At 42.4% G+C, this 25,032-nt stretch overlaps 5 protein-coding genes across 7 annotated transcripts; 2 read left to right on the top strand and 3 right to left on the bottom strand.

The window, feature by feature from the left end:
- Positions 1-47: 47 nt before the first annotated feature.
- LOC127766236 (protein DEFECTIVE IN EXINE FORMATION 1) lies at positions 48-8,034 on the bottom strand. The gene is made up of 13 exons (XM_052291323.1): positions 7,730-8,034; positions 6,020-6,130; positions 5,529-5,611; positions 5,204-5,321; positions 4,894-5,105; positions 3,957-4,441; positions 3,807-3,877; positions 3,159-3,415; positions 2,607-2,788; positions 1,972-2,255; positions 1,766-1,883; positions 874-1,056; positions 48-782 (listed from the first exon to the last, which is right to left on the bottom strand). The coding sequence occupies exons 1-13, from the start codon at positions 7,864-7,866 to the stop codon at positions 468-470; spliced, it is 2,556 nt and encodes an 851-aa protein (XP_052147283.1). The 5' UTR covers positions 7,867-8,034; the 3' UTR covers positions 48-467.
- Positions 8,035-11,056: 3,022 nt separating this feature from the next.
- LOC127767563 (protein GRAVITROPIC IN THE LIGHT 1) lies at positions 11,057-13,100 on the top strand. Its single transcript, XM_052292937.1, has one exon. The coding sequence runs from the start codon at positions 11,209-11,211 to the stop codon at positions 12,688-12,690; it is 1,482 nt and encodes a 493-aa protein (XP_052148897.1). The 5' UTR covers positions 11,057-11,208; the 3' UTR covers positions 12,691-13,100.
- A 288-nt stretch (positions 13,101-13,388) lies between these two features.
- On the bottom strand, positions 13,389-16,809 carry LOC127767564 (uncharacterized). Of its 3 annotated transcripts, XR_008016485.1 has the most exons (6): positions 16,356-16,809; positions 15,699-15,877; positions 14,886-15,207; positions 14,661-14,753; positions 13,918-14,049; positions 13,389-13,818 (listed from the first exon to the last, which is right to left on the bottom strand). XR_008016485.1 is itself a non-coding variant. In XM_052292940.1 (5 exons), exons 1-4 carry the CDS (start codon positions 16,761-16,763, stop codon positions 14,673-14,675), a joined length of 990 nt encoding a protein of 329 aa, XP_052148900.1. In that variant the 5' UTR covers positions 16,764-16,809; the 3' UTR covers positions 14,101-14,172; positions 14,661-14,672. The 3 variants fall into 3 exon arrangements, 2 of the variants coding, with proteins under 2 accessions (XP_052148900.1, XP_052148899.1); XM_052292940.1 differs by lacking the exons at positions 13,389-13,818; positions 13,918-14,049 and adding an exon at positions 14,101-14,172; XM_052292939.1 differs by lacking the exons at positions 13,389-13,818; positions 13,918-14,049 and having other exon boundaries at positions 14,179-14,753.
- A 166-nt stretch (positions 16,810-16,975) lies between these two features.
- Positions 16,976-19,109, top strand: LOC127767123 (mitochondrial import inner membrane translocase subunit TIM10-like). Its single transcript, XM_052292351.1, has 6 exons — positions 16,976-17,097; positions 17,185-17,249; positions 17,351-17,403; positions 17,971-18,009; positions 18,284-18,353; positions 18,826-19,109. Exons 2-6 carry the CDS (start codon positions 17,208-17,210, stop codon positions 18,871-18,873), a joined length of 252 nt encoding a protein of 83 aa, XP_052148311.1. The 5' UTR covers positions 16,976-17,097; positions 17,185-17,207; the 3' UTR covers positions 18,874-19,109.
- A 757-nt stretch (positions 19,110-19,866) lies between these two features.
- LOC127767122 (serine/threonine-protein kinase BSK5-like) lies at positions 19,867-24,742 on the bottom strand. Its single transcript, XM_052292350.1, has 10 exons — positions 24,462-24,742; positions 23,643-23,869; positions 23,415-23,550; positions 22,739-22,872; positions 22,548-22,653; positions 22,002-22,087; positions 21,742-21,930; positions 21,324-21,485; positions 20,655-20,771; positions 19,867-20,455 (listed from the first exon to the last, which is right to left on the bottom strand). Exons 1-10 carry the CDS (start codon positions 24,526-24,528, stop codon positions 20,213-20,215), a joined length of 1,467 nt encoding a protein of 488 aa, XP_052148310.1. The 5' UTR covers positions 24,529-24,742; the 3' UTR covers positions 19,867-20,212.
- Between the last annotated feature and the right edge of the window lie 290 nt (positions 24,743-25,032).

The raw sequence follows: 25,032 nt of genomic DNA, 5'->3' as shown, positions 1-25,032 counted from the left end.
ATAGACGGTCAGTCGTTGAACAAAGAAACCCATAACTGCATTTAAAATAGAACAATGAAACCCAAAGCTGCACTTAAAATGGAATGAAGGGAGTAGTACATAGCAGTAGAGCATAGCATCTTCCAGGAGTCAGGATGATGGTGCAAGAAAGATTGATAGCATATCTGGGGCTAAAATTCTCAAGATGTTAAACCAGGACCAGACAGCTGCCAGTTCCTTGTGTAAATATCATAAGTTAGAAAACAATCTCAAGTGTGACAAAATTCTTTTTGCATGACTAAAAGCTGTACTTCCCGAACTAGCTAACTGATGGGATGCAGCATCGTGAGGGGTTTTTTCTGTGCAGATTGAGCTCCCCGATGCAGTATGATGTGGACAAGCTCCTTCATGGGTGATTGGATATCCTGCTAATATCTTGTTCTGCTTATCTGCTTCTATGAGGACCTGACGTTTCACTGTGCAAATCACTAATCAATATTCCTTGAAAATGATGGCAACGGAGCGCCTTCTTGTGGCCGCAGGATGACAAGAACGCTAAACATCCCAAGCATTGGAAGAAGCACGAGCCATTTCAGAAGCTTGTAATAATGCATGTGGAAGGTGAGCGAGAACTCGTCAGAGAAGTAGAACCCGTTTTTGTCAACCATTTCCACAAGCACAGTTCCTGTGGTTCTCACAGGAACTGTGGGAAGCTTCATCCGCTGCTTGCCTGGTTCATTATAAGCTGCATTAACCACAATGCGCCTTTCTCCTTGATAATTCCCAGGGACAAGTAGAGTAACCTGAAATCCAATGGTAAGCGAGGGTAGTTGGAAGTTAAATAAAAATATTTGGAATATCCATCAGACAAGCCATTGGGTTGACAGAATGTACCGTCACGTTATAAGGAGCTTGGTTCCCATAAGGAACCCTGTACTTGTCCACAATCTCAAACTCTACCCAGAAATGCTTGCCCTCTTCGTCACGGAATGTTCTGGAACCGTGTTTAACATAAATACCTTCACGGTTGTAACGATATGCAGCATTGTTTCTTCCCTGGTTTGATGATCTCCATTCCTACCATTAAATTGGAAGGAATTATATTGTTATCCTACTGTCAGCAGTACTTCCACTATCTTGTTTAAACATCCATGAAAAAATAGAAGGTTTAAAGGAAATATGCAACTCTCAGCCAAACCAGATTAAACATAAGTTACGGAGGATTCACCAAAAAATCTACTGACTTGAGTTAAATTATGAGTAAATTGCACAAAATCACGTGATTTTGTTATCCTATTGTCAGCAGTACTTCCACTATCTTGTTTCAACATCCATAAAAAATATAAGGTTTAAAGGAAATATGCAACTCTCAGCCAAACCAGATTAAATATAAGTTACGGAGGATTCACAAAAAAATCTACTGACTTGAGTTAAATTATGAGTATGCACAAAATCACGTGGGTTTTGACACGTGGCACGTAACCATGGGTATTATGGTGTTAGTGTTTCACAAAACCATGCAATTGACCAATTTGACCCAAATCTGACGTGGGATTATGAGTTCTTTCATCCACCATGGTTCTATGAGCATATAAAAGTTTCATCCCACATGTCAAATTTAAGAAAAATTTGGCAATTGTGTGGTTTTCTGAAACATTGGTAACATAACAATAGGGGTTCTATGCCACGTGCCAAAACTCCTGTGGTTTTGTGTAACTTGGACACAATACCTATGGTTTTGTGTAATTTACTCTAAATTATTGACATAAAAAAACATGCTATGTACCTTAAGTGGATGGTGCGGAGAGGGAGTGGAGAAGCAGAAGACATTGCCATTCATGGTAGTAACAATAAGATCGAGGTCATCTCCACCATCAACATTATCAGCCAAAACCATACTGTACCTGTCAATATGCAAAGAAGTGAGCCACTTTGTTGAATCCAGAAATTGTACAGAGTACAGAATTGCAAAGCAGACAAGAAATGTCATACGAGGTCTCTCCAATGTCAACAACATCTGCACAGCCACTTGAGCCCTCAATCAAATACAAGTAACCATCAAAGGATGTAGTAGCAAGGGTGAGGCCTTTAGACTTTTCATCATGTTTGCTCATGTCAAGCAATAGAACAGGACTCATGATCCTTCCATGCGTTCTATATGGGAAAGGCTGAATTTTTGAGCCATCCTTTCCACTAAGAACATATATGTTTCCTGACACGGTTGGGACCACAACTTCAGTGCGACCATCTCCATTAACATCACCAACAGTAGGGCGCTGTCATCATATGACAATGGCAAATCAGAGGGTATGAAAAGCATAGCCCAAATAAAACTGAATGCACCAGTGAAGACAGTGAAAGCATACAGTAATACTAAACCAAGTTATGATATTCTGATTTCTGACTCGGTAAAAAGGTAATAGAACAAGATGGAAATAAATTGTGACAATCTGACAAGAAAGATTCCATAGTATTCTACCGAGCTAAACAAGCAAGCAGCTTCAGGACATGTAGCAATTTGCAGTCCATAGACTGCCAAAGGTAAGGGTATGTTTAGATATAGATAGACAACCAAAAATATATACACAATCAGTTAGAACCCACAAAAGAAACGGGTTTGAACTTGCCTGTGGGATAAGACTCTTAAGATGAACCTCCCAGATTTCTTCTCCCTCTGCAGTCCATGCTGCTACATTGCCATGGACATCAGCAGTGACCATCTCGATTTTCCCATCATCATTGATATCCGCTGCAATGACTGGTGCATGAATCTCCGCCATCTCAAGTGGGAACTTGTTCCTAACCTTACCTAGATTGATAAAATCAACAGCACTTATGGTGAGAATATATTGTATTTGTGAGGATTTTCAGTGAACATGTCCTAATTATCCAAACGAAGCAAAGAGAAGCATGCTGAAACATATTGATGAAAGCAACAGAACTGAAAGTGAGATTTTATTGTATTTGTGAGGATTTTCAGTGAACATGTCCTTATTGTCCAAACAAAGCAAAGAAAAGCATGCTGAAACATACTGTTACTTCTACACTAACATATTCTGTTGTTCTAGAAAAAAAAAACTTTATGCTACGGGAGCTAGATATACACAGCATAGAAAACAATAAGTCAGCTTAAAGCTGTTTATGGATTCAGAATTGATATTATGAGGTTAAGAATTTACCACGATGATCGATAACATAAAACAAGCCAAAGGAAGTTCCAACAAGAATATCCAAATTTCCATCACCATCCAAATCAACCACGGTCGGCGAAGAATATGCATGGGCAGTAAAATTTCCACTATCTGTACTCAAATCAAGTTCTGCAGTCCATTTGACTTGTCTTGTGTCAAGGTTAAAAACAACTATACTGCTTGCAATATATTTGCCAATGTCAATCCCTCCTAACTCCTTTAGATGTTCTGGTTTATCATAATACCTGTCAGTAAAAGACAAGTTACTAGTGACTGTCTGAAACACCAACACAACAACACAGGAATTAGGCAAGAAATCATTAAGTCATATTATGGTCACAAGTTTTGCATTGAGAGAGTATTTCAATCATAACCAATAGACAGAAGGGAAATTACAAGCAAACACCTTAGGTCGGCATATTTTGATACATTGTTGGAACCTAACTGAGAAGTGAAAACTGTCATAAAGCACCACCACATACCAACCGACCCAAAATCAGGGAGAATAAAAGGATTCTGGTTTTAAAAAAGTAACCTAAACTACATAACAACAAATGTCATCACATGATAACATAAATAACCAGTATATTTTGTTATGTTATCAAAATGCACTTGTAGCAGAGAAAGCAGCCTTACTCGTGGTCAAAGAAGTAAGATACAGCAATCACCATTTCTTGTATGCCATCTCTGTCAATATCTGCAATCACCTGTAGTGGAAAATAATTCATGAATATTTATAGAATGAACAAGCAGAAATAGCCAAAACGAAACAGAAGGTACACTCACTGGGGTGGACAAGATGTGAGCATCTATGCTCACATAATCTTCTGCCTTTTCATGTTGTTGTTCTTTCCAGTCCTCGTCTCCCCACATGGTTTCATCAACGTAGTCATCATAATCGTAATTGTACTCATCAGGCAGATCTTCTACATCCCGAAACAAATTAAATGATGCATCAGCATCAGCCTCTAGAGGCTCGCTATTTTCAACAGTAGCTGTTTTTGCTGTTCCGGTATCACTTGCATCAGTTTCTGAGCTTCCTGCTTGATTACTTTTCTCATCTGTTTGAAGCAACCTTCTCTGAACATGTGATGCATTCTCTGTTGTAGAACTTAAACTAGAGTTGTTCCCAGCATCTGTGCTGTTTAGATTGTTTAACACATCCATATTCTCCTGTCCTCGGGTAGAATTAGGTTTACTTTCAACTGGCTCTTCCTTAGACGCATGTTTCATGGAATCAACTCCTTGTGTTGTTGAGTCATTTGTGCTCCCTACAGTGATAAACAAATAAAACTATAATGCATCTCTTGTAAATGATCTTATAGACTACACACGGAGTGTGGATTCTCTGTTACTAAAATCAGAGTACTGGAGTAGCATAATCGTTACTACGTGCATGCACCACTCTCTTTAGAGCATTTTCCATCCTCTGGTTGGTAACATCACATAATCTAGTTATAATATCCAGGCTCCACTGTATTATCTATATATCTAAGGACAGCCTACAAATATGTTCAACAAACATCAATATTGAACTAATGATCCTAAAGTACCATTTAACCTAAACAGCGCGCAGAGCCACAGACTTTCAAGGTAGAGCCTGTAAAATACTAGTGACTAGAGAATAAGCATTGCAGCCAAACTACTAAAGCAACAGATGAAAAGAAGGGATTCTTATGATTGACCAGTGAATAGTGTGATTATAGCTTATAAGATAACTTACGTGACTGGGATTCCTTAGAAGATTCATTCACAACTGGCTTGTCCTGAATATTTGGGTGAGATTCTTCAGAAGCAGCTTTCTTTGCAATTGAGCTGTCATGAACATCTGGATGGGAGCGGTCAACGGGATCTGGATTCAGCCCAACATACCAGTCTTTGTATACCTTCCTACGAGGTACTTCTAGCTTGTCCATCATCATATAACCTGATACCCTACATAACAAACAAATAAATTACCATGTCAAACAAACTCAACAAATAATTTTACATGTTCAGTGAAAACATAAGAAGATATACACCAAGTTCCTTACCTGAAGAAATTCACTACACCATTGTAAGTTGCCAAAACTATTTCCCGTGTCCCGTCCTTGTCAATATCATATAGAAGTGGACTTGAATGAACATTTGACTGGTGAAATGCAGGCCATCCTGGAATCAATTTCACAACAATATATATTAATAAATAAACAACATTAAACCAATTCTTTTGTTAATTATAGCACAAACTTTCAGGACCTTTAAAATGAGGTAGAACATCTTAGACCTATTCATTCAATTGATGGTTTTCCAGAATTTATAGAAAAGAGCTAATGATGACCACTATAACATGCTAATCGGTAATGTGAAACCACACACCTGGCAATTTGTCCCCATCAGAGCCTTCAAGAACTTCCAGGTAATGAACAAATGATGGCACCACTACTTCCAACTTTCCATCGCTAATACACCAAAAGATTATCATTAAAGTGTGCCCAGAGCAGACTAAAGAAGAAATTAAGACAATAACTAGAAAAAAGTCATCCACGTTTAAAAATCCAAAGTAAACATGCATATGATATTTCACAGTGTCCATAGTTTGAAGCACAAAATCATACAGAGGAAAAAAAATTCAGTTTATGGCAATGATGTACTTATTTGATTTTGAACATAATCTATAGTAACTAACAGAAGGTTTATTCAGAAGTGGATGCTGTTCCAGAGCATAGAACAATAGATTTATCTTTATACAAGCAAATAATGATGGAAACATGAAGTCAAATAGAAGAAGATAATGAGAAGGATATCTGACAAAGATTAACATGTCCTAAAGCCAAAAAAAAGCCAAATCATTTCCCAGGATATTTTACCTGTTGATATCAGCGATCAACGGAGTTGCATAAATGCTGGAACTAACTTCAGTCTGCCATCTCAGCTCTACATGTTTTGGACACTTGGTCTTCAATAAAGCATCTTCATCACTGCGGAGAATATATAGTTATTACATCGATGAATGCATCTATCCGTACAGATGATCAACATTATTTGTCTAGGTAACTTTCAAAGATGTAGTGTCCACAATAGTAAAATCTTTCATATGTCCCCCTGAACAAATTGAAAACACGGGGATCATGGTAGCTAACTGAATTAATAAACTTGCTCCATAAGTTGTGGCATTTTGCAGGTGCTCAGTTGAAATTAGTGGTATGGATAAATGCATTATGCTTTAGGCTGTGATTTTTCTCTGAGAAACTACAATACTACAGTATAACAATTTGATGATCCACATGTTGTAACAGCCAATCTTACTCTTAATCTCTTAATCCTTTTTGCAGATGAAAACATCAATAAGAATTTATATTTAACAGGAATGCTTTTTTGCCCCCTGTATGGCTGACTAATATATTATATATATTTGTGCAGATATTTTAAGAATTAGCACGCCAATGAAATTCAGGTTGACAGTGAAATGGTATCAAAGATTCAAGTAATGATTGATCATATACCTGCTTTTAGATTGAAATTGAGGATTTACCCTTCAGTCTACATGTCAGTGACCTTAGATGACCCTATATGTCAGTGGCACAGGAGGTTTAAAACTCTTTTTTTTTATCTAAAGAGAGGATATATGATCAAATCTATTTCAAAGGACACTAAGATTAACTCTGAAGGGAACACATCTGAAGAGCTGTTTGCGCTTTTACAGCACTCGCAAAAACAACAGAACTACAATAACTGATCTAGAAACCTCAAGCGATGTACAGATTTTACATCCATTTTTACCTACAGAACCAATTATAAATGTAGATTTTATTGTATGTGGGTGGTGGAGGGGATCAGTGAGTACTAATTCTTTTAAGATACAAGAGAATATAATAATAATTTCACACTACACAGAATCAACTGAATGAACAAATCTGCCAGGCATAGTATGGTTGGTCACAAATACGCTAATCCCAATAAGGCCTATTACTTAATGCAGGGTATCAATCACCACATGTATCATATGTGCCCATTAAATGGAACAAAAATTAAGCGATCCAAGTTTTTTAAAAAGAAGAGTAAATCTTCACACTCTAGAAATTGCATATATTCTTCTTTTTTGTGACATTAGCCTGCATGACAGTTGAAACAAATCCAGATTATGAAACACTAGCCTGCATAACAGTTGAAACAAATCCAGATTATGAAACACTAGATTGGGTGACCTAAATGAAAAGAAGGACGAAATCACCATTTCCATATTCAAATTAACTATTCCATAAAATGAGTTAATTGCTTTGTGTAATCCCTGATACATCAATGCTCGAATGAAGTAGAAGTATTTTCCAATGCAAAAAAAAAAAGTGTAGAGGTTTTAACAGATTCTGCACATCGTGTCATTCTGAGCATAAATTGAACACTCCTACAGAAATAATAAGGTGATTAAGGTCGTTAACTACTAAGAAATTACGAGGAGCCACAGAAAACAACCAACCATCTAAGATCGCTTCCAGTCCCAAGGATCTAGCAGCAGTTCAGTTCCAAATCGAAAGCGACAGGAGAATCCATGTGAAGGAGAGAGGCAAGCGGTGACTCACAGGTGGGGGTATCCAAGCATGTCGTCGGTGGCCTCGCGCTGCCGGAACTTGTTCGCCTTCTCCTCCTCCGCGGCCGCCGGCGCTGCGGCAGCCACGAGAAGGGCGCATACCGCCGCGAAGGCGAGGAGGGGACGCATCTGAGTACAAAAACCTAGACCCCGAGGGCCTCGCCGCGCCGCGGCGGTCGCCGGCGGTGGAGAGGGAAGGAGATCTCGGCGTGGAGGCGCCGGTGTGGGAAGTGGTCGGAGACTCGTCGGGTGGGGAATCCGAAATGGCGAAAGAGACGAGGGGTTTTCTGTGAAACTGCGGGTCAGATCGTCTCAGCGCTCGCTGACGAGTGGGTTCAGGATGGGATGGATGGCGTGCTTGCTTACATGTGTTGCCCGCATGTCGGATCGAACGCCAGCGGGGCAGGCAGACGAGGGTGACGTGGACTCGCTGTAGCATCAATGGGACTCATCTTTTCGTTTAGACGTTTATGTTTATCAACCAAATTTAAATTTTTAACTTTAGATTTAAAGTTGATTTTGAGGTTTTTTTTTTCAGATTTTATTTTTCAGTGTTTTCTTTTAGATCGTTAAAAACACGTATATAAAAATTTTATTTACAAATTATTTTTCACTTACAAATATGCCGTTTCGCACGGTGGCTCCGAAAATCATCAACGATTTAGATAGCTCGTTGTGATTTTCAAACTTGTATTTTTCAGATTAAAACAACTGCAAAGATCTCATAATATGGAACAACAAATCGTTGCAGCAGTAATGCCAGATTTTTCTTTTCTTTCTGGAATCAGGGTAGTTCGGGACCCGGGATCGTGCACAGTCTCGGCATCGCGTGGGTGTTGTGCCGGGCAACGCCGCGATAGTCTGATTCCAAAAACAAAAGATCGGTACGTGTCCTATCTACTTGTCCTCTTTTCTTCTACTCCAAGTTGAATTCGAAAAATCGAAAACTATATTTGTGCTCAATATATAAATTCTGCCTCACCGAAGGACGAGTGCCGTCTCAACCTCGATCCTCGCTCTTGCTCTGCCAACTCGTCCCTCAGGAGCCTTCGTCTACGCCTCCCAGTGATCTACCGTATCCAGGATTTTACGTACGTATACGTATCTTGATTCCTAATTTCTTTTTCCGGATTATGATGTTTTTCCCGTACAGAGGTTGATATATAATTAATCAATCTAAGAAAGACATATATAATCAATCAACCAAGCTGAGTTTATTCAATTCTAATTTTTGTCGTTCTACTAATCAGGTTGGTCTAGCTATAGCTGTTGCACATATATAACTGATGCCTCGAGTAGGGGATCAGCACGCATACTCTGGAGATAGAGTCGGAACCGAGCTGGTATATCTTTCCTGCGTCATTGGAGGATGCTATCTTCATCGAGTGAGACGATCATGGGGGCTTCTTACTTATGGAGCGGCGATTGGACTGTACGCAATAGGGTTATATTGTTATCAGATTAGCTTTTATCAATTAGTACTTGATACAATCAATTCGCCTAATGCACGGCCTGACCGGAGGGATTTATTTTATTATTTTATTTTATTTTATTATTAATTTAAACGACTAGTGAAGGATTTTAAAGCTTGTCTTTTTTATTGGACTAGAAAAAATACCTGTGCGTTGCAACGGGTGAAGTTATTTTAATCTTATTATTGTTATATGGTTTAGTTATGGTGAAATTCACTGTCTTAAATTCGCTTGGATATATACCTTGTTAGAAAAATCATGAGATGTAATTAGGAGTCCGATCATCTCAAATTAACATGCGAGTTTTTTTTAAAGAGATTTCTTATACGACTCCTTCTGTATTCGCAAAAGCAAACGAACTTAAAAACCGACTCAAACACTGATCTATATTTTCAAAAGCAAATGAACTTAAAAACCGACTTAAACATGGAGGACGTACCAAAATACCGGCAAAAACATCTTTAATTTTTATAATAGTAGAGGTGGTAAATATCAAATACTATTGTTTCTCTCCGATTCTTTTTGTTTGTTGTTCGTGGCTCTCATCTTCTTATTATTCTATTGGATCTATTACTCGTTGGTGCTGCCATCTGATTGGCATGGATGACGATCCAGAGATGTGCTGTTTGTGACGCTCCAATCGCAAGAGGCGAGACCGCGAGAGCAACAAGTACACCATGCGCCGGCGCTCTTCTCTTCTCATCCTGTGTTACTCCAGCCCAGATGTGAGCATGTGGCCCGTGCAGAAAAAGAAAAACAGATGAAAGGCCACGCTAGGGCCGTGCCGGTGAAGGAAAGGAGAGATGGGCTGAGCCAGCTGGTTCGCTAGGGCCGAAAAAGGAGAGAGGAAAAGCGGGCCGTCGAAGAAAGAGATGATTCAGCACATCATTTATATTTTCTACTAGTGTGCTTTTTTTTTGGAAAATATCTGAACGTATTTGGATTTGAATTCAAAAAATTAGTTGGAACTAAGGAAAGATTTTAACGAAAATATCAGGAAATCTATTTTTGTACTTTAACCCCTCTCTCCATCTATTTCTTCTCCTATGGCGTTAGGTGTTGCTATCGCCATTGTCTCATCACGCTCCGCCTTATCTATGGGGCCTTCCTCGCTGGTACGGCGCTCTATCTGCCGGTGCCCATCATCACCATACTGGGTGAAAACCTACATTCATTCGCATCTGGCTGGTCTGCATGTTTCGCAGAGCAAATGGTCTCGATTAGTACATTACAACAAGTGCTTTTCACGGTTGGAAAGGTCAAAAGAGGTTAAGCTATCCACTTGCCCAGACCAAGCAGGCGTCTGGTAGATGAATGCATTGATCACATGCTCAGCCGCATAATCCGGGCTACCATAACACTAAAGAAAAGAAAGTCATACCACATTATCACAGCTCGTAACATAAAATTTCGGTTGACTCGCACTTTGATCATGGAGACATATGATCAAACTTACAGTGTAGCCTACATATTTACTGCAGTAGTTTGCATCAAGGAAACCGAAGCAATGCCCCTTGCTAACACACTATTCCCTCCGTCCTATAAAAAATCAATCTAGTAAAGTGGCACAGTCTAGTACAACAAAAAGACATACGTCTGTTTAGATTTGTTGTATTAGAATATGTCACATCTAGTCCTAGATTTATTTATTTATTTTTGGAACGGAGGGAGTACACTACTACTCCTATGCTGATGTGTGTTGGTACTAAAATGCTGGTTTTAAAGTGGAGATTAGTGGCTCATTAGCATCGTTTGAATGGTGGTTGTTTAGCCGAGGGAATTGGTGGTGAGGTTAAATAGTATTGAGCCTGAGCTTCCCAGCTCACTGCCTTGTCTGCATCTGGCTGACCTCCATGTTTGCGCAGAGCATCTGTCTCCCATTTTGTTTGGGTGTTTGGCTTGGCCTCCCCTCCTCTTAAATTCACACACGCCCCACCTCGTCACTCGTCTCGTCTCGCACAGTCGCAGCTGCTGCGGCTGTTTGCCCATCAATCAAGAAATGGCGAACAAGGCTGTCACCATTGGCGATCTGATCCACCGCGTCGCCACCTCCTGCCTCTCCAACCGCCTCCCCGGCAGCTACGCGGTCAGCGACTCCGGCGACACCGACTTCGACGACGACGACGACGACGACCCCTTCGCTGACGCCATCTCGGGGGCCGGTGGCGAGCGGCGGCGCACTCCCTCTTCTTCCGAGGAGGCGGAGGCGGAGGCGGAGGCTGATGATGAGGGGGAGGATGGTGGTGAGGGTGGGGAGGAGGAGGATGAGGAGAATCTGAAGATCTGGGAGGAGAAGAGGAAGGTGAAAGCGGCGGCGGCGGTGGCGGCGAGTGGGGCTGAGCGGGCGAGGGAGGCGGAGACGCTCATGGCGGAGGTGTTCGACGCGGTCTCCGGCGTGCGCCGCGCGTACTCTGACCTCCAGGGGGCACACTGCCCCTGGGACCCCGACAAGATGCGGAGCGCCGACGCCGCCGTCGTCGCCAAGCTCCGCCACCTCGCGCGGCTCCGCGACCGCTTCCGCCGCTCCGTCGCCACGGGGGGGCACATCCCCGGCCCCATCCCCACCGCGCCGCCGCTCCGCGAGGCCGTCGCGCCGTACGAGGCCGCGCTCGACGACCTCCGCCGCCAGCTCCAAGCCAAGCAGGCCGAGGTCGATGGCCTCAAGGAGAAGCTCGCCGTCGCGAGCAACCGCCGCAACTCACGCCACCACCCCTCCAAGCACAATGCCTCCGGCGGCGGCGGCGGCGCCCCGACCGCGGAGCTGTTCGCCGCCTGCGCCGAGCAGGCCCGCGCCGCGATCCGGGCGTTCGCGGGACACCTCCTCCAGCTGATGCGCGCGGCGGGGCTTGACCTCGCGGCGGCGACCCGGTCCCTCACCAAGATCCCGGTGTCCTCGCCGCAGCTGGCCAAGCACGCGCTCGAGGCGCACGTCACCCGCGTCCTCCTCGTCGGCTTCGAGCACGAATCCTTCTACCTCGACGGCTCCCTCTCCTCGCTGCTCGACCCCGCCGCGTTCCGGCGGGAGCGGTACACGCAGTTCCGCGACATGCGGGGCATGGAGCCCGCCGAGCTCCTGGGCCTCCTCCCGACCTGCCCCTTCGGCCGCTACGCCGCGAGCAAGTTCGCGGCGCTCCTCCCGCCGCGCGTGGAGCAGGCCATCCTCGGCGACGGCGAGCACCGGAGGGCGGTGGAGGGCGGCGCGCACCCGCGGACGCCATTCTACGGGGAGTTCCTGCGCGCCGCGAAGGCGGTGTGGATGCTGCACCTGCTGGCGTTCGCGCTCGAGACGCCGCCCAGCCACTTCGAGGCCGGCCGCGGCGCCGAGTTCCACCCGGATTACATGGAGAGCGTCGCCGGCGGGCGCGGCGGCGGCGCCGCCGGCATGGTCGTCGGGTTCGCCGTGGCGCCCGGCTTCCGGCTGGGCAATGGCGCCGTGGTGCGAGCCCGGGTCTACCTCGTGCCGCGCGGTGGCCGACCGTGACAGGATACGCAATGCACGGATCGCCTCTTCCTTAGCTGGAGTAGTTGATTGGTGGAAGCAAGTGTTGTAGTAGTAGCTGCTTAATTACATGTGTAATAGACTTGGATTACTCCAGAAATGAAGGATGAACCATTTAGTCTACTTACTGTTCTATTTAGCATTTTAGCAACCTCTTATCTGAAGTAATCCATGGGTAAGAGAATTGGGTGTATGATCATGTTGTACTATTACTATTATTTAGTCAAAGTAGGGGTTGGTACTGGAGTATTAGCTGGGTCATGTGTACTATCAGTATGATCATCGCAAGATGTGGGCTTGAGTATGATGGATAATTAAGAAGGCACTCTATCATTCAGAAGATGTGGTAGTAGTTGTCACATGACATCAAAGAAGTACTATCCTTAATTGGCATTTATGATGTGTTGCTATTAGTCTGTTAATTGAAGAAGTTGAAGGCTACTAGATCATTCTTGCTGGGCAGAGGACAGGCTAGATCTGTGTTATGGCCCAAGAATCAACATCATCATTATGTTTAGATAGATTTTCTGCAATTTAAAAACATTAGGCATGGTACACAAGGAAAGAACAGTATGTTGCTCAATGTATATTCATCAAAAGAATGAATTTGTATCTTGTTCAGATCAAGGTATTGTGCCTTTTAAAAGCATGAAAACATGTTGCATGATAGAGCTGTTCAGGTGAAGAAATGCACAGTTTGTCTTTCGCAAACAGATCTCCAGAAACTACAGTAAAAGAAAAGGGGAAGAAGCAGATCCCTTTGTTCTCAGAAGCTTTTGCCTAAACAATTTAATAAAAGATGAATTGGGTCTTTCTCCAAAGTGATCTCGTAGCTAAGGAATCAACAAAGAAAGAAGCAAAGTGGAACACGAAGATAGCCTAATACACATGGTGAAGTGACACTGGGGATCTAAATGCTCATAAGAACAAAACCCTTGTGCAAAGAATTGTTCTTCTTTTATTGAATTTATTGATAAATGTAGGTACGAACCAAAATTTTGAAATGAATAGCCTATGCATCTAAAAATACCAACCTAAAAAGTTTGAACCTTGTTTTCTACATGACTTTCCTTGTCCGACAAATCTAGCCCTCATGTGGTCATGTAACTCCTGTAAAACATTATAAATATTCTTTCATCAGAAATGGAAACGTCAAAACCCGGTCGCCTAGTATGAAATACTATACTTGTTAGTGAAAAGAAAACTTACAGGTCAGTTCTTGAGGTAGCCCGTATGCTAACAGTTTTGTCACGGTAGTTACTCAAAGTTAAATGGATTCAATCTTAGCTATTTCCTCCAGGCCTCAGCTGTATTGATCAAAGCTAATGATCCACAAGACTTCTGCTCAGACAAGAAACACAAACTTATGGAAGGAGGATATAAACCCATAAAATCAGAAACAACCTCTCCTGCGGCTATAGTGTGGGGGAGCTAAACAGTTATCAAAATATTCTTTTTGAATGGCTGTTAAGAAAAAAGGCAAAATATTATGCCAAGAAGCAATGTCCTATATGATGGAAATTGGAGATGTCCTAACATTTTCTAGAGCAGTAAATTTATGTATTGTTAGTATCGTAACTAAACTTGATTTACTTAGATTGGGTTGCATGAATAATTGCAGCACAATAATAGAACATAAGTTCTATCCTATAACCTGGGGACTCTGGAGTCTGTCACAGAAATGATAAAATCACATACTGTGCATGTAAATCATTTCTTTCTCAGCCCATTCGTACATGAAACATATGAAAATCTAACTTGTATGCTAACTTCCTGCTTGCTATAGAAGTACTACTAGTACTTCCTAAGTTATTGCTTTCCTGACCACCTGATGCAACCAGAATGGCAGACGCTTAGGCATGCTCATTACTCAGGAGCCATGATTCTTGGAAAGTATTAGTTCATAATGCTATTGCTAGGAAAACCAGAATTCATTGGGTCAGTGATCATACTTTTTTTCACCATCAAGTATCAACTGCCTCAATTTGATCAAAATCTAGATCCACAAAGCTCTCCTTCCCAAAAAGTGTCAACTGAAGAGTGGCCTGTGGGAGGTACATATATAACATGTTCTTAGATAATCAAGCAATATTGGAAGAATAGGTAATGGAAAATTACCATACAATTAATTCACTGATTTTTGCGATGTTCTTAGATGGAATTATCATCAGCCTAACCTTCTTATTTTTGCGATTCACTTCCAGGAGTGAACCAGTGAAGCCTTCAAAAGGCCCAGATAGAACATGAACACTAGCACCAGGCGTAAAAGCATTGTGGTTGCTGCCACCTTTTGAGATTGGTTTCTTAAACTGTCTCTTGATCTTATTCATTAGCATGAGTTCAGAATCTTCAACGGGTTTGTTGAAAGACTCGACAATTCCTCCATTTTCCATTTCTTCAAACTCTCTGTCAACTCTCTCTTGCTCCTCCTTTTCTTCCCTAATAATCGATTCAACTTCTTCAACTGGAATAGGTTTAGGCTTTTTAATCTGCCTTTTGCTGCATTACAAAAATATAGCGTGAAGGTAGGCACAAATGAAAAGATGATCTTAGAAAGAAGGAAATGGATAATGTACTTTGCTATATTCTGATCTTAGACTTTCCATCTTCTATAATTTGCACTTTTACAACTACAGTCAGTTATTGCCTTTGAACGAAGATTGCTACTTTCACTCTGATGAAATCCAGATAATAACTAACCAAGTAGCTTATGGTTTTGAGGAAACATGGTGTGATGCATGTCAGTCACCTTGTGGGGTTAAAGGATGACTCTCAACTTATAGATGGCAAGTAATATTTGCTTTGACATATCTGCAACCTAAAATTTCAACTTTCAAGTTAACCTAAAGAAATCCAGGATGAGATATTGAGGTAGTTTTTCCAAAAAAAAAAAAAAACAGCCATAAAATCAAAGCTAATTTCAACAAGAATAGGAACATCTAAAAAAATATAAATGCGAATTCAGAAGCTATCAAATGAAGAATACCCACATAGAGCCAACTGTAGCTCCAATAAAACCATAACAACCTTCAGTGTCCCTAATGAAGTCATGAACTTCCTTGTTCAAGGTGCAATACAGAAAGACCAACCCGGGATGCAAAGGCTTTGATTTGGTACTGATTGAACCATTTTTCAGTCTCTTCTTGACTTGGATGGATGGATTATAAATCTGCAAATATTTTGTCAGACATACAGTACTGAAAGCAAGGCATGCAAATAAATCCATTCAGTAGCACAACACTGCACATTGGGGGTACTAAGTTACCGAACTAACCACAGCTACATTTTTACATTAACAGGAACCGGAAAAGGTTAAATGGATATAACAAACGACTAATTTTCACTACCAACAGATTAAGTTTATCATATGCATTTCAGCAGGCATCTTATGACCAATCACCTACAACACATGATAGTGTAACGATAAGATTTTTCATGTTAAATCTAACATTTCTAACAATGCCAGTAATTTGCGTCCTAATGTTGCTCATAATCTAATATAATTGGCACATCTGACATCTAACAACATATTGCACAGACCAACAAGCAGATATAATTCGAATGTACAATGTTCAGCGGAATGCTTCCGCTGCACAGAAGCAAATAATTTGTTAACTTCTGAGAGGAGAAGAGGATAGACGAGAGACCTTGAACGAGAGCTCCGGGTACCGTCGTGAGATCGCCTTGGTGAGGAGGTCGACGTAGTCGGTGCCGGGCGCCATGGAGACGCGCACGAGCCACCACTGCGGGCCGTGCTCGGCGAGGAAGTCGAGGTTGAGGTTCTCCCTCCACGTCCTCTTGGGTGGCTTCTTCCGCCGCCGCGCCGGCTCGTGGATGAGCCGCTCCTGCACCTCCTCCTTCCAGTCCCGCGCCCGCAGCTCCCGCCTCTCCCCCCGCTGCTTCCGCCTCTCCCTCCCCGTCAGCTCCCCCTCACCCCCATCCACGGACATAGACACCGATATAGTAGGCCCAGGCGACGCCCTCGGCGGCGGCGGCGCCGCCGCCGCCAGCGAGCAGCGGCATGGGAGGCGGAGGAGCGGATAAGCCAAGCTCATGGCCTCCTCCGCGACGAGACGAGAGAGAAGAGTTTGGATTTTTTTTTTTTTTTTTGACACGAGAAGAGTTTGGATTTCTGAAAAAAACTTAAAAAACATTACCCGGTGCTCACAGGTGGGCCCAAGTTGTCGGTGAGTATCATTCGGGCCGTGAGGCCCATGAGGATGCGGCCCATAAAAACGTGGGTGTTTTGGTTCCTCCGCTTGAGAACAAAACCCTAGAATTGGGGGAAGGGTTCATCAGGTCTTCTTCTCTTCTGGAGGCGCGCTGCTCTTCGCGGCATCTCAATTCCCACCGCCGCATCGCGAGATCTCCGGCCTTTTCTCCTTCCGGGTAAGCTTCACTCCTCTTCTCCTTCCTCGAGCGGTTCGTTTGCCTGCAATTTGGGGGTATGGGTTCCTTAGGTTTCCTGCTTTGCAGTTGAGGAGCAAAGAGCAGCAATAATGGCGGCGAAACCCGAGCCGACCCAGTTGGAGAAGGAGCAGGTGTGTGTGCGTCCATCTTTCCTCTGCATTTTGTTTTTCTTTTTTTTTTGTCGATATAAAGTTCGTGGTGCGATTGAAGTCGTGGTTCTGTGGCTGGGCAGATGTTCGGGATGATGGAGAAGGAGATGGAGTACCGGGTCGATCTTTTCAACCGGTGAGTGATACACTCCTTGTATGCTTTGCTAATTGCTACTATCTGGGACTTCTGATATCACGAATCTTTCAAGAAGTAAAGCATTAAACAAACTTAGTTTCTGTCAATCTAATTACAGTGAGAGTGAGATATCTTTATTTTTTTTAAGAACTAGAGTGAGATATCATTATCTGGCCAACGATGTTAACACTGGGCTATTAGTTTTCATCCTTGTACTGGCAGCGTAATATAGAACTTCCGTGGTTTATATATAGCATATCTGTAGTTACTGGCAAGTTGTACTTCCTATACTATCTGTTAGCACCCAATATTTTCGGTGATAAATAGAAGTGATCAATTAGGTTGGCATTAGCAATGTTAAGTTTCTGCGGGCAGGTAGTTAATATATTTTTAGGCCCAGGTATATTTTAGCAACGTTCTCCCTTGTTTGTACTGAGATGCTTTGTGCGATTCTAGTATTTAAGTATCTTATTGAGTGGTAATTTCGATTGGCCCAGTAGCCCACATCACTCCTGGTCATCTTTTTGGCACTAATTTGACGCCTTTGTGTCCTTTTCCTTTATGCAGACTTACACAGACTTGTTTTGACAAGTGCATTGAGAAAAGGTACATATCGTCTGGTTAAGTTTCGCATAGCTGAGTTATCCGTTTCATGCTGTTATTTTCTCATCCTTCTGTTTGGTTTCAATTAGCATTCTCATACATGGTTGTGGGATGATAGACTAAAATATTGCTGGTAAAGAATATATCTATATCAATATATTTCAACTAAGGTGGCCAATATTGGGCATTTCTATTCATCATGTGTCTTGTTCTCTAGTAACTATCATCTGTTGAATTAACTGTGCATTTTCCCCTGGGATTTGTTCTATTTCAACAGGTATAAAGAAGCTGAGCTCAATATGGGTGAGAACAGTTGCATTGATCGATGTGTTTCGAAGTACTGGCAGGCAAGTTAACTGATAATTATATATTTGCTGTCATGCTTGATGCTGATTCAGATGTCTGGAGTTTTTATAGCAATAGTTAGCTTGGTGGTAACATGCTGAATATGTATCATGACTGTCTTTCCTACTTTGTGTTGTGAAGAAAGTCATCTTTTTAGTGCATCTGATCTCCATCCAGAGAATTTAGATCATCTTACTAAATCATAGGGTTCATCCTTGAACAAATGTCATTGAATATGAGTTCCATAGATCTTCACGCCTTGTATAGTTGGACATATAGGCAGTGGTTGAAATCCATGCAGAGCACATGTTTTTCTATTTCGAGTTTTCCCCTCGTCTGAACACTGAATACTATTTTCTCGATTCATTTGAAATGACTGTTGGGTTAATTTTGCTCTATTTGTATCAATTTATTTCCATTTGTACCAAATTACCAACACCACTAAGTCTAACTTTGGGTTAAAATCTTTTTCAGGTAACTAATATGGTAGGTCAGATGCTCGGTAACCGGCCTCAGATGTGAGGCGAGAAGCAGTAGAAGCATTAGGCCAGACCATTGTCGCTATGTTTCTCCACATTGGTTTTAGAATGTTACCGATTGCCAGAAGTACACAGCACGAGTGAGTGTGACCGACTAATGGATTGCCCGAAAAGAAATTGCAATGTTCCTTTCCAATGATGTACCTTCTCCCTGAATCATGAACAGGCCACATGCCTATAATAATTTGGTACAGCTAGACGACGATTTTTGCTGCGAAATGATGCTCTCTTTTGTTATACTTGCCTGTCTGAATATCTGTCCGTTGAGACAATTTATTCTGGACTGTTCTAACCTTTTGCTTTGTTTAAGTCATGTTTAAAGCGAACTGGAGGACCCAGTGTTAAGTCTTTGCAATCCAAATGCAGCCATGTGTGGTTTTCTGGAAAAATCGCAAGAAAATTTTCTTACAAACAGATAAATAATCCTATATATACTAAGTGTAGTTAATGTTAATTCACTCTACTTATGAAGCCACATCTTAATTGTTTTTAGCTTTTGAATGATTTATCTAGAATGTAAATTGCATCTCTTTCTCCAAAAGGCACACTATACAGCCTAATCATTAACCTTTGGGTAATTGATAAAAGTATAAAAATATATAAACACATGAAAAAAATAGTAATTGATAAAGGTATAAAAATATATTAACACATGGAAAAAATAGTATAGTAGGTAAGAAAGAAAATTGTAGAACTTGTATCTACTATCTACTATACTATAACATAATTCTTCTGTATCAACGCCCGGGTAACCATCTAGTTTAATACTGTTTGAACTCCTGTTTTAAAGAAAATTGGTACCATATATGACTCCCCTACTTTTCTCAGCCATTAATTGGCTAAAATAATGATAGCATTAAGCCATAGAATGATTATTTACCGGTGCTATAGCATCAAGAATACGTTATACGTGTTCTACTAATCAAAAAAAGAACATCGGGTATTTGCACAGTTGCACTGGAACACGCATGAAAAATGGCTGATTACTCACAACAGTCTTTAACTCTTGACGCCTCAGAAAAGTCTGCAAGTTGTGTATATACATGAATTGTGACGAAATAACATTAAAGCTTTACAATCTCACATCCACGGTTTGCTATTTGAATGCTAGTTGCCCATTTTTTGTACTTATGAATATATTGGAGGTGTCATAACAGCCAACCTAGGAGTTGTAAAACCACTGGAAATACCAATACAAGTTAGGGAAGACCAAAAAACAGCCCTATTGGTGGCAAAGCACTGGAGGACACCCAAAATACAGGCGATCTAGGTACAGAAGAGAGGAGGCATCACATCATGTTTGAGGGCTATACAGTTCATCTCTATCTAGCATTCCTTTCAGCTTCCAAAGCGGCGCCTTGCTTGAGTTCTTCATGCCCTTCAGGCTCCATTCCCATGGCGAGATATGCCATCCCTTGAAGGTAGTGTGCAGTAGGCCACTCAGGAGATATGTCTGCTGCTTTCTTTGCATCCGCAAGGCCTTCTTGCAGCTTGCCGAGCACCATGTATACGAAACTTCGTCGTGCCAGCATAGTCGGAGACACCATTACACCAGTGTCAATGAACTGCAAAATGTTTAAAAACACAGCTTAGCAACCTGAAAATCAATCAGGAACACAGTTTTTTTAACCATAATCTTAATTTGAGGAAAAGTAATTGTTAATGTACAAGCAGCGAGGCTATCCATCTGCAATTGGAAAACAGAGTATAGATACAGGAAAGTGAATTAGATTCATGGACAACATTTGATACTCTAATACATACCCTTGAGTAGCACTCAACTGCAGTCGCAAAATCCTTGGATTGAAAAGCACTGTCTCCATGTTTCTTGACAAGAATACTATCAGATACTTGTTGGCCAGTCCAGGAATGGAAAGATACCTGTTATATACACCAAATTTTTAAGGTATGGGTCAGATATGAACGGGAGCAGTGCGAAAACATGGAAAACCTTCACGTTAAAAAAACTTGGACCAGCCAACATGGTGAGAAGTTAAGTTTTGTATGGGATATATTACAGGTCAACTGCTGGATGTATAATATATCTTCAAAAGATACATAAATGTTCTATTGTACTTTCAGACCTATAGAGCAATAAAAATAAGCATGGTCAAACTAGTTAAAAGTTTAGCCTCGAGCTCAAAAGAATGGCACTTAAAACATGAGCTAACCATTAGGTTTCATTGGTCGAAGAGCATGGGCATCAACATAGACCATCTACTTTCTTCCTATCCTATGCCACAAAATGTGTGGGCTTTCAACATATTTTGTTTCATCTACACAATTGAAATATTCCAAGATGACAATAATGTAGTAATAAGTTCCAGCAGTTTATTCCTTTTTAGGGAAATGGCAGCAATGAGTTAGGGAAGGATCTATGGTATCAACAAGAATATTTCATTATGATAAGCTTAACTGACAAAAAGTTAATACCTCGAATGTTGCTCTTTCATCCTCACAATATCCATCATTCTCCAGCATCTCATGAACCTCATCAAGGTCTGCTCTGGCATAAACTTTCGCTATAGCAGATAACAAAATTCGCTCTGTATTTTCCTTATCATGTTGTATTCCTAGTAAAGCATGTGAAGGAGCCTGCACAGACAATTAAACATCGAGTAAGAAATATTAAGCTGGCAGGCGCGACACATTAATAAGGAGAAAGATGAGTTGGCGCATACTTCAAAAAACCATTTATGCTAACATAATATCAAATGAAAAGCAAAGGTAGCACGTTGACAGAAGACAAAATAGTTATCAAACGATTGTGTGGAGTTTTTTTCCTGCAGCTTTTTCAATATTACACAATACTGTTACTAGTCTAGAAAGTAGCAAGAGAAAGAAACATTACAGAAGCATCTTTCTGGAGGTTTCCAAGAGCAGACACCACCGATTTCAGGTTTGGCCGGTCACGACCTTCATACTGCAAGCAACGGGATGCTAATCGTATCAACTCAGTTCCATCAGAGCTGGAGACATGGCCTTCTAAGCAAGAGTCCATCAACACCAGGTAATTTTTTCCTCTTATAAGGTCAAGCGCCTACAGCAAAACCAAGCAAAGTGAATACTTATCTTGGGTAAGCAGAAAACCAGGAAGGATAGATAACTTACATGGCTTGGTGGGATATGTTTTCCACTTAGGAGATCAAGCAAGATAGTACCAAAACTGTACACCACACTCTCTGGAATTACTCTGCCTGCAGAAAATGTAGTGGTTAGTAAAGAAATAGAGACTGTGTCTTTGATGGACAAAGTCATAAGAAAACGAGGTAAATTTTGCAACACAGAATTCTGTTGCTTCACTATGAGAGAGGTCGAATGCTAAATACTATCCCTTCATGAAAAACAAGTCCGTGCAGCTTACGTTGTTGCCTAATGTCTGTGGTTCATAAACATGGTACCATAGCTAAAAATAAACAAGGTGTGAATAGCTAAAAATAAACAATGGAAACCCAGCAATAACATTTGCATAGAATGATTTACCCCACTGGGGAAAATAACTAGGCAAAGAACATGGACATACTCAACAAGTGTCTAAGAGTTAGCTCATATTACGCTCATATTACAAGTCCTTACTTCATGATCAAACATTAACAAATAAAATTCATGAAATGCATAACTCACAGAAAAAAACTTGCTTGTATGCACAACACATACCAGTCTTAAGGTACTCAGGAGGCGTGAAAGCCAAATTGGTACTATAGCTCTTCCCATCCCTGCTGTTCTTCATCAGACCGAAGCACGACAGTCTGGGGTTACCATCCTATGATTTATCATCAAAACATTACATGCCTTATTACTGGAAGCCCAAGCTAAGAAGTTACTAAGTAGCACAGGTACTGACTCACCACATCAAAGAGAACCCTGTATGCATGCAGATCATGGTAGAGAGCTCTCCCTTTGCTACTGCAGTACTCCAATGCCTGAGCCACATAGAATGCAGCTCGTACCCTCATTGCCCAGCTCAATGGCTTTGTCTCCCCTGCCAAGGATAACCACCATGAGCGCAAAATGTAGATAATCCAAATGCAAAGTGTCTACTCCTACTGAAAACGTTAAATGCAACAGGAGGCAAAAGCTCTCCAATTTACCATAACCCATACTAAGAACCTTAGATGCAATTGAGTTGGATATATATTCTAGAAAGGCAATAAATAATGAAAACATCTTGATGCCAACTACTAGTGTAGTACTCCAAACAGAACACTAATAACAAGCATTTATAGAAGAATAAATGCATTAATTTCTAGTTAACCCAGAAGAACAAATGTAGGACCAGACAAAAGAAACAGCAAAAAGAGTTTGTTGCAGGAATTACTTCAACCGTCTCCAACTGAAAGCAACAATTCAACATTAGATTCAGGTGACAAAAACACATCCATCCTTAAATAAGGGGCCCAATCTTATCATCTTTGATGCCTACATTTGTACTACCAAATCGGAAACAACATTTGCCGAAGCCCAATATGTAGCTGCAGCTAGTATAGAACAAGAAGAAAAAAAAGGTGAGCACCAAACACATACAGTGGAAGAGATGCTTTGCCAAGGTCTCGTGCGGCATGAACTCCGCGACGAGCAGCCGCTCGCCATTCTCGCAGCAGCAGCCGATCAGGTTGGCCAGCCGGACACTCCGCAGCTGCCCGACAGCCCTCGCCTCCTCCTGCACACACACACACGCAAGAACGGAGCCATTCAATCGAAGCGGCGAAGGCAAGGCAAGCACTGATGCAGATGGAGCAAAGCTGCACGAACCAAGAACTGGCGGGAGTCGGGCCAGGCAGAGCGGCCGAAGCGCTTGATGGCCACGGTGCGGCCGGTGCTGAAGAGGGTGCCGCGGTAGACGACGTTGGGCGCCTTCTCGCCGTGCTCCGACACGATGCGCTCGGGAGAGAACCCGTCGGTCGCCACCCGGAGCTCGTCGAGGCTGTACTCGGCGAACACCGGCACGCCGCTGCCGTCGTCCGCGGCAGCGCCATTCTCTGCACGTCAACAAAACCACACAGATAGCTCGGATCAGCACCAAAAAAGCACGACGCGCGCGTCGGAATCAACCACGGATTCTCGCGAAGAGGTCGCAATGCTCTCGACGCCAAGAGATTACCCCACTGAATCAAACGCAACCAACTCCAAACACTCGCAAGAGCAACCGAATTCGTCAACCCAACCGACAAAAAAAAACAAACAAAAAAAAACATCAAATCAGCAACAGGTTGCTAGAGCGAGAGAGAGAGTGAAAAAAAAATTGGGATCGTTGATGAGCGTTCACACAAAAACCACCCACTGGATCAGACCCATTTCACAGCGAATTCCAGCAGGATCAACAGCTCCACGACCGCAAACCAAAGCAGGAGAATTAGACACGCAAACCGAGTTCCCCCCCCCCCCCCAAAAAAAAAAAATCCCCAGAAAAAACGCAGCAAAACCAGGCCCAAATGCAGGGCGCCACCGCCGAGACCGCCACCGCAACAACCCCGCTCCATCATCAACACGCGCACATCCGAAACCAGCAACCAAATCCCCCCCCCCCCCCCCCCCCAAACCCAACCCAATGCGAGAGCGAGAGCACCATACCAAGCAGCGGCGACTTGAAGTGCGGCGGCCACCAGCACACGGAGAGCTTGGAGCAGCGAGCTCCCATGGACGCCTCCCTCCTAGATCTCGCCCTCACCTCACAGCAGCAGCAACGGCTCTCTCTCCCCGGCGTACTACTACTACCACCACCACCACCTCCTCCACCGCCACCGTCTCGGCTGCTTAGCTAGCTACTGGTAGGACTCGAATAGACTAATACTACTACTACTACTACGCGAGGAGGGGTGGGAGAGAAGAGGAGGGGGAGGGGGGTGGAGTGGCGTGTGTGGGGTGGGGGGTGGGGGTGTTTGGGTTGTGGATCCAAGGAAGGTGGTGGGCTTTCCGCTCCCTGCTTTCTGCTGTTCTTCCTCCTCTCCCTTTCTCCACCTCCTCCCCTTTATATATTGCTCCTGTTTTTTAAATCCTTCCTCTTGATCTAATAGCCTTTAGCTGTGGGTTTTTTCTTCTCCTTTTATTAATGCTTTTGAATTTGACTTAAACATGGTAAAATGATAAAAAAAAGTCTGTAAGAAATCATATAAAATGCATGTCTTGTAAACCAGTATAATGG

This window comes from Oryza glaberrima, chromosome 3 (assembly GCF_000147395.1).
Source record: "Oryza glaberrima chromosome 3, OglaRS2, whole genome shotgun sequence".
Lineage (NCBI taxonomy): Eukaryota > Viridiplantae > Streptophyta > Magnoliopsida > Poales > Poaceae > Oryza > Oryza glaberrima.
The sequence above is the reverse complement of the archived record's forward strand: the minus strand, read 5'-3'. Positions and strand labels throughout refer to the sequence as shown.